The sequence below is a fragment of the Nerophis ophidion genome, linkage group LG03 (assembly GCF_033978795.1).
Source record: "Nerophis ophidion isolate RoL-2023_Sa linkage group LG03, RoL_Noph_v1.0, whole genome shotgun sequence".
Taxonomy (NCBI): domain Eukaryota; kingdom Metazoa; phylum Chordata; class Actinopteri; order Syngnathiformes; family Syngnathidae; genus Nerophis; species Nerophis ophidion.
The window spans coordinates 81,774,974-81,782,790 of record NC_084613.1 but is presented as its reverse complement, the minus strand read 5'-3'; the positions used below and the strand labels follow the sequence as shown (position 1 = coordinate 81,782,790).

At 40.4% G+C, this 7,817-nt stretch overlaps 2 protein-coding genes across 4 annotated transcripts in view; both read right to left on the bottom strand.

Moving 5' to 3' along the window:
* Positions 1-5,820, bottom strand: part of si:dkey-234i14.6 (uncharacterized) — a 27,160-nt gene extending 21,340 nt beyond the window's left edge. The window contains exons 1-2 of the mRNA XM_061896216.1: positions 5,677-5,820; positions 1-5,396 (exon numbers count right to left, since the gene is read on the bottom strand). The exon at positions 1-5,396 is cut by the window's left edge and continues 1,502 nt beyond it. The gene's annotated coding sequence lies outside the window, so the exon portion shown is untranslated. The remainder of the gene's footprint in view (positions 5,397-5,676) is intronic.
* Positions 5,662-7,817, bottom strand: part of prpf18 (PRP18 pre-mRNA processing factor 18 homolog (yeast)) — a 26,077-nt gene continuing 23,921 nt past the window's right edge. For 2 of the 3 annotated variants that reach the window (XM_061896217.1, XM_061896219.1), the window contains one exon: positions 6,021-6,957. In XM_061896217.1, the coding sequence (XP_061752201.1) occupies positions 6,877-6,957 (81 nt within the window). In that variant the 3' untranslated portion in view covers positions 6,021-6,876. Of the gene's footprint in view, positions 5,852-6,020; positions 6,958-7,817 lie in introns of those variants that run through there. The other variant, XM_061896218.1, reaches the window with a different exon arrangement.

Sequence of the window (7,817 nt, the reverse complement as noted above, 5' to 3'; positions counted from 1 at the left end):
TATCTGCATGTTGGACTGTTGGAGGATGTATCTGCATGTTGGACTGTTGCAGGAATTATCTGCATGTTGCAGGATCCATCTGCAGGTTACAGGAACTATCTGCATGTTGGACTGTTGCAGGATCTATCTGCATGTTGGACTGTTGGAGGATGTATCTGCATGTTGCAGGACTACTCAGGACCTTTGTATTGTGAGGCAGACGCACTAACCTCTCTTGACTCTGATAAAGACTCTTCATGAGCGGATCTCCCTTTCTATTTCAAAGTATTGGCACCTGCAACTTTCTTTAAGAGTTTGTTTGTTTGCGAACAACCACACAGTCATGACATCATAGATGACCCACCAAGCTGGGGGGGAAATGACATCCGGGTGCTTTGTGGAAGACGCGGGAGGTTGTTGTGACTTTCGGGATGCAGACGAACAAAGGTGCAGCGTGAAGTAAAAAGGGGTACTTATCAATTAAAGAAGCATAAACAAGCGTCTCGACTATAAAAGACACAAAACACTCAAAGGAAATGTGGAGTGTAAGATGAAAAGGATGGTCAGTAGTCACCACTGAACAGATGACATTATCAATGTTACTAAAACGGCCTTGTTTCATCTCCGTAATATCGCTAAAATTCGCTCCATTTTGTCCACTAAAGACGCCGAGATCATTATCCATGCGTTTGTTACGTCTCGCCTCGATTACTGTAACGTATTATTTTCGTGTCTCCCCGTGTCTAGCATTAAAAGATTACAGTTGGTACAAAATGCAGCTGCTAGACTTTTGACAAGAACGAGAAAGTTTGATCACATTACGCCTGTACTGGCTCACCTGCACTGGCTTCCTGTGCACTTAAGATGTGACTTTAAGGTTTTACTACTTACGTATAAAATACTACACGGTCTAGCTCCATCCTATCTTGCTGATTGTATTGTACCATATGTCCCGGCAAGAAATCTGCGTTCAAAAGACTCCGGTTTATTAGTGATTCCTAAAGCCCAAAAAAAGTCTGCGGGCTATAGAGCGTTCTCCGTTCGGGCTCCAGTACTCTGGAATGCCGTCCCGGTAAAAGTTCGAGATGCCACCTCAGTAGAAGCATTTAAGTCTCACCTTAAAACTCATCTGTATACTCTAGCCTTTAAATAGACCTCTTTTTTAGACCAGTTGATCTGCCGCTTCTTTTTTCTCCTGTGTCCCCCCCTCCCTTGTGGAGGGGGTCCGGTCCGATGACCATGGATGAAGTACTGGCTGTCCAGAGTCGAGACCCAGGATGGACCGCTCGCCTGTGTATCGATTGGGGACATCTCTACGCTGCTGATCCGCCTCTGCTTGAGATGGTTTCCTGTGGACGGGACTCTCGCTGCTGTCTTGGATCCGCTTTGAACTGAACTCTCGCGGCTGTGTTGGAGCCACTATGGATTGAACTTTCACAGTCTCATGTTAGACCCGCTCGACATCCATTGCTTTCGGTCCCCTAGAGGGGGAGGGGGTGCCCACTTCTGAGGTCCTCTCCAAAGTTTCTCATAGTCAGCATTGTCACTGGTGTCCCACTGGGTGTGAGTTTTCCTTGCCCTTTTGTGGGTTCTTCCGAGGATGTCGTAGTCGTAAGGGTTTGTACAGTCCTTTGAGACATTTGTGATTTAGGGCTATATAAATAAACATTGATTGATTGATTGAATGAATGTCCCGACAACTAAGGTGGGACGAGGATCACCTTAAATAGTCTTAATTGCCAACAGTAAACAGGTGAGGGGAAATGTTCTGGGACAGGGGAAAACGCCAACAAAACCGGAAGAGCCACCAAAATAAAAGCACAGGATGGGAAGTACCGGAGAAGACTAACAAAACCTGGTGTAAGCAGCCGAGACAGGCGCCTCGTGTAATGAAGACAGGTGGACTTGACAACACCACTAGACTAAGTCATCAATGGACTTTTTTCTTTAGGTACTTCATTCTGAAGAATGTTACGCTTGTTTTTGAGGCGCTCTAAGACGGTATACTGAAACTTTTAGCCAAGCATTTCTTCCAAAACCGAATCCAAGAAAAAGTGAGCCGTAGGAAAACCGAGGTAGCTATAGAATTGTGATTTTCTAACTGTGGTACGTCAAGTAATCACTTATATCACATGTGTCAAAACTCATAACCGGACCGCCACCTGGTTTGATGCGTCTATTTGTTTCTGAATGTAGTCAACTTCCTATTGTGAAGAAATAAAAATACATGTACTGTATGCAATGTCATAAATTTTAAACGTAATCTAATAGTGCAACAAATATATTATCACACATCAAAATAAGTACTTAAATATCGGCTTGACTCATGATTTTGAAGCAGCTTATCCATCAAATTGTACAATGTAAACATGATTTTTCAGTAAAAACTGGTAGCTCAGTTGCCAGGGAAAAACCCGAAACAAGAACGTGTACTATTGTTTTTCCATTTACAGTAATATATCGTAAAATCAATGAGTGTAGGTTTACAGGAAAACAGTGGTATGGTTTTCCCATTTACATTTACAGTATACATTGTAAAAACATGGTACATTTTATGGTAACATTTCGGCAGCTAAACTTTACTCTAAAATCTACATATTTTTGTACTTAAAAATATATAACAAGTAATAATTGTACAATGAAGCAATTTAAAATTTATATATTATTCAGTTACAAGTGGCCCTCTGAGGGCAGCCATAACTGCAATGTGGCTCCTAATGAAAACAAGTTTTGACAGCCCTGACTTAGATATTCAAACAGTGTTACCGTTCAAACCGTGTAATTTTGGTGGCAAAAAATATGCAAAAACAAACAAACTTGTTTTTCATGACTATTTACGCCTACTACGCAACTATATTTTAATGTTGCTAACTACGGTGTGTTTTCTGAGGTGGTTAAAAAAGTTTGAGAAGCACTTCTATAGAAAATAGGTAGCACACTTTACAAAACACTCCCCTCAACAGCACATGTAAACTGCCTTCACGCATGACAATATCTTAGTAACTCATTCTTTTTGCTCATGACTCACACCTTTACTTGTGAGACCACACCAGAAATACTCTTCACCATGGTGACGGATCAATTCACAAGGAAAGATGCTGCTCCACAACACTGAAGATGAGATGCACTACTAGTCAAGAGGACGATGTCTTTCTACAGGGCAACATTCCACCCCAGACAAAAAGTAATATTTTCTACCCTCAAAGAGTCAAAAAATAAACCCGATGCCGAAATTTTAACGCATATTATGTGCTATTCTTCCGCTGTGTAACATATAACCAACCAGCATGTACCTGGAACGATATTGAAAATGTCACAAGTTGTGTACAAAAGAGATGAAATCACCATAGGAGATGGACACATGCATATTGCTGTGACTCAGTGCGCGTCTTAACTGGTCTCCAGGTGCCTGGCAACACCACCGTCCAGTCGGCCCGGATGAAAAGCCCAGCTCTCCAATTACAGCTCAGACCAGCAATTTAAAAAAAAAAAAGCGTGGCGGACGACGACGGATGAAGCATTCTGCAGGAGGGGAAAAAACACATGAAAAGTGGTATCCTAGGAACAAAGCTTAGTCTTAATGACGGTGATTGTGATGATTATATATATATATATATATATATACATATATATATATATACACACAATCCTACTACACGCATGAACAAAAACGCTTCATAATCAGCTTGCCTTCCTGCTCACAAGGTCATCAGTGGCCTCATGGTTGCCATGGTGGGTATAAAAATGTCACAAGTGACAGCTATAAACCACAGGTGTCAAAGTCAAGGCCCGGGGGCCAGATGTGGCCCACCACATCATTTTATCTGGCCCGCAAACACCTGGAAATTATATGTGTCAATGAAGTCTCATATTTTCTCACTAAATATAATTATTTTCAATTTTACATTAAAAAAAAATTATGTGCTGCTAGAATTTGCATACCTTTTAAACTTTAATTGTATCCAATATTGCAACAAATATCAGTGTATACTGTTGTGTTGGACTCGGTCTTCCGCCGGTCACCTCCCAAGTTGGTTCGATGACACATAAGCTGGTTATAAATAAATCCCAGGCAGAGTTGCTTATTTTGATAGTTTATTACCAAAGCTTTGGGAGACCAATCTAGATACAACAACCTTTCAATCGCATTGCCCAAATTTATCTAATTCTACTACGGAAGTTTTGCCTCTTCTCTCCCTCTCCCCCTCCTCCTAGCCTGAGACATTTGAGATAAAAGAGTGTTATGACTTCTCGCTACATTCCAACTATCAAGGCCTATGCATGGCCCATACTTAGCTATTGTAAAATATGACTAGGATTTAAAGAAATAAATAAATGGGTTGTACTTGTATAGCGCTTTTCTACCTTCAAGGTACTCAAAGCGCTTTGACACTACTTCCACATTTACCCATTCACACACACATTCACACACTGATGGAGGGAGCTGCCATGCAAGGCGCCAACCAGCACCCATAAGGAGCAAGGGTGAAGTGTCTTGCTCAGGACACAACGGACGTGACGAAGTTGGTTCTAGGTGGGATTTGAACCAGTGACCCTCGGGTTGCGCACGGCCACTCTCCCACTGCGCCACGCCGTCCCTGCTAAAAAGATATTTATCTCCATCAATCTTTCCAAACATGTTTTTGTCGAAATAAAAATACTTAACTTTACAGCAAGCTAACCAGCAAATGAATACAAATGACAGTAAATGTTAAAGTACAAATGATTGTCTCACACACACAGTGTGGTGTGGCAAAATTATTCTTACATTGTTCTTTACAGCATATTACTATAAATTGGAAAAAAAAACTACTACTGTTTTTTGCGTAAAAATTCTGTGTAAAAGCGTAAAATCTATCGTTTCTTGTTTTTAATTATGTATTAACGTAAATGGAAATATTTGTTATTACGGTAGAAAAACTGGCAGCTGAGTTGCCAGAATAAAAAGAAAAAATTTGGTCAGTTTTTTCATGAACGATACCATGTTGTAAAAACTAATGTCGATTTAACACAAACATTATGGCAATTAATCTGACAGCTTTTTCCATTAAAAAAAACGTGCTACTGTTTTTCCGTTTGCCGTAAAATGTAAAAAAAACAACAAAAAAAACAACAACACTATTTTACAGTAAAATGTTGTAAATGTAAAGTTTTTACTGTGGAATGGACAGTCCACTTAAAATAATTAATATAATTAATGATATTAAATTCCTACATTATTGATGGTAGCCATAACTGCCATGTGGCCCTCAATGAAAACCACTTTCACATCCCTGCTTTAGAACCTGGGACATCTTGGAAAGGTCGATACAGTAAAATACAAAAAAAAAGCAAGAGTTCCCACCAGTTGATCTGCTGCCTTCTATTGCAGTTTTCCCCTCTCCAGAGTCAGAGAAGTCATCCTCCATGCTGCTGACCTACAACACACGCTGACACGTTAGCGAGACATCATGCAGTAGGTCTGATGCAGGATAACACACAAAGTAGTCTATTGTGTGCGCGCCCTAGTTCAAGGCTCTGCACACGTCACATGGTGCTGTGAGGCAAGCGGGCTCTCGGGACTACAGCCAAAATATTTGGCTTACTTAACTGAAGGGCAGATAAATGCCACCATGGCTGAACAAACACCATGACCTCACCCCCCCCCCCCCCGCCGAAATACAAACACTCCAACAATCCTGCTTCAAAATCCCACACCTGTTTATTTAGCTCAGCCCTCTGGGGCAAGAATGACGCTGGAGATGCGATGACGTGCGTTCACGCAGGCGACAAGACAACTCTGATCACCATGGTTACACACCACGTCTAACGAGGTCGGAGAGTGTGTGACGCTGGATGATCGCATCTCGCCAAAGTCCTGGAAGGTTTCCATCTGTAATGGGAGAGAACACACGATGTGTTGCGTCACTAATGCTTGGATTATCATTCAGTGGAAGACACACTGAATATTGTGGTTTTCCTCACACAGTCAGCAAATCTGTTGGCCCTTAAGCAGAAGTCTTTTTGCTGGTGGCTGAAGACACAAGTATAAAGACAGCAGCAAAAGTCCTAACCAGTACACATTTATTAGGGGGGAGGGGAATAGAAGAAAGACGAGACATCTGCCAAAAGAGCCTGATTTTATACAAACATTCGGTCAACAGTACTGACATATTTACACAATTTTTTCTTTTTTAAACAAAATCTGCTTGTAAGTCACTGCAGAACTTTGTGTCACAATATTGTACCCATGTCAAAAAACTTTGTGTCTTCATGGAGTTGTGAAGGTGTCATGATGCTTCTGTCCAGCACAAAGTCCTTTGTTGCGTCCTAAAAAGTGTAGATACTGTAAGTATTGTACTTATTACGCAGCAGCTGTTTGATTGCAACGTGCATCTTAGTTGTCAGTGACAAATTTAGAGGTGTTGAAATCACCATGTAAAATTGCTAATAACTAATTTGTGGTGCAGCGTTACTTAACTTACATTTGAGCTTTTTTTTGGTCAAATACACTAAAGACATATTTAAACTTTCTTTTAGACAAAATCTGTTTGTAAATCACTGCAAAATATTGTGTCACAATATCGCACCCATGTCAAATAACTACATGTAGTTGTGAAGGTATCATGACGCTTCTGTCCAGTACAAAGTCCGACTAAAGGTAATAAAGACAGTTGTTTATGTAGCGGTGAGCTGGTGCAATAAAAGCTACACCACTAGAGCGCAGCACATCAGCTCAGGTTTGTTTCCCCCAATGAAAAAACACTGCCGAGCTTTTATGGTGGTGTGAAAATGACAAAATACAGCACGCCAGGAGTGTCTGCTTGTGCGCACTGACGAGTGACTTGCTTGATGAGTGTGAAGATGCAAGATAAATGTCCCCCAATGTCATTTCTCCAACCTTATTAAAGCTTGACATTAAAGAGCGTTGTACTCGACACACTTGGATGGATCCGTGGGGAAGTGTTTTTGACAGATGGTCATCAGCCTCTTTAGTCCCTGTAGAAGAGAAAAGAACATGTGTCGTCCCAAGCGCTCAATGACACATCTGTAATGTAGGCATGTGATTTCAACTTAAAAGAAAAAGCCTGAAAATAAACTCCTGGTTTTCCAGCAATTGAACATGCAAAAATTTGCACAAAAATAACCACTTAAAGATGTTTTAGTGTTTGAAGAATTGAAAAATGATCCACAGTTGACATAAATATATATATTCCATTCATTCAAATTAGTCACTATGTCAGTTTCAGTCACTATGTCATTTAGTCACTAGAGTTTAGTCACTACATCATGGGTTAGCCTACTCTATACAGTATTTACAACCTTACTAGTGTTCACTTCACTTCTTGACATTATTTACACATTACTATGTCTTTTTCAGTCACTATGTTATTTAGTCACTACAGTAATTACAACTTGTGTTCACATCCACAGGAACCACATGGGTTAGCCTACTCTAAACAGTATTTACAACCTTACTAGTGTTCACTTCACTTCTTGACATTATTTACACTTTACTATGTCTGTTTCAGTCACTATGTTATTTAGTCACTACAGTAATTACAACTTGTGTTCACATCCACAGGAACCACATGGGTTAGCCTACTCTAAACAGTATTTACAACCTCACTAGTGTTTACATCACAGCCAAAGATGGTTCATCTACTTCTTGACATTATTTACACATTACTATGTCTTTTTCAGTCACCATGTTATTTAGTTACTACAGTAATTACAACTTGTGTTCACATCCACAGGAACCACACGGGTTAGCCTACTCTATACAGTATTTACCACCTCACTAGTGTTCACATCACAGCCAAAGATGGTTCATCTACTTATTGACATTATTTACACTT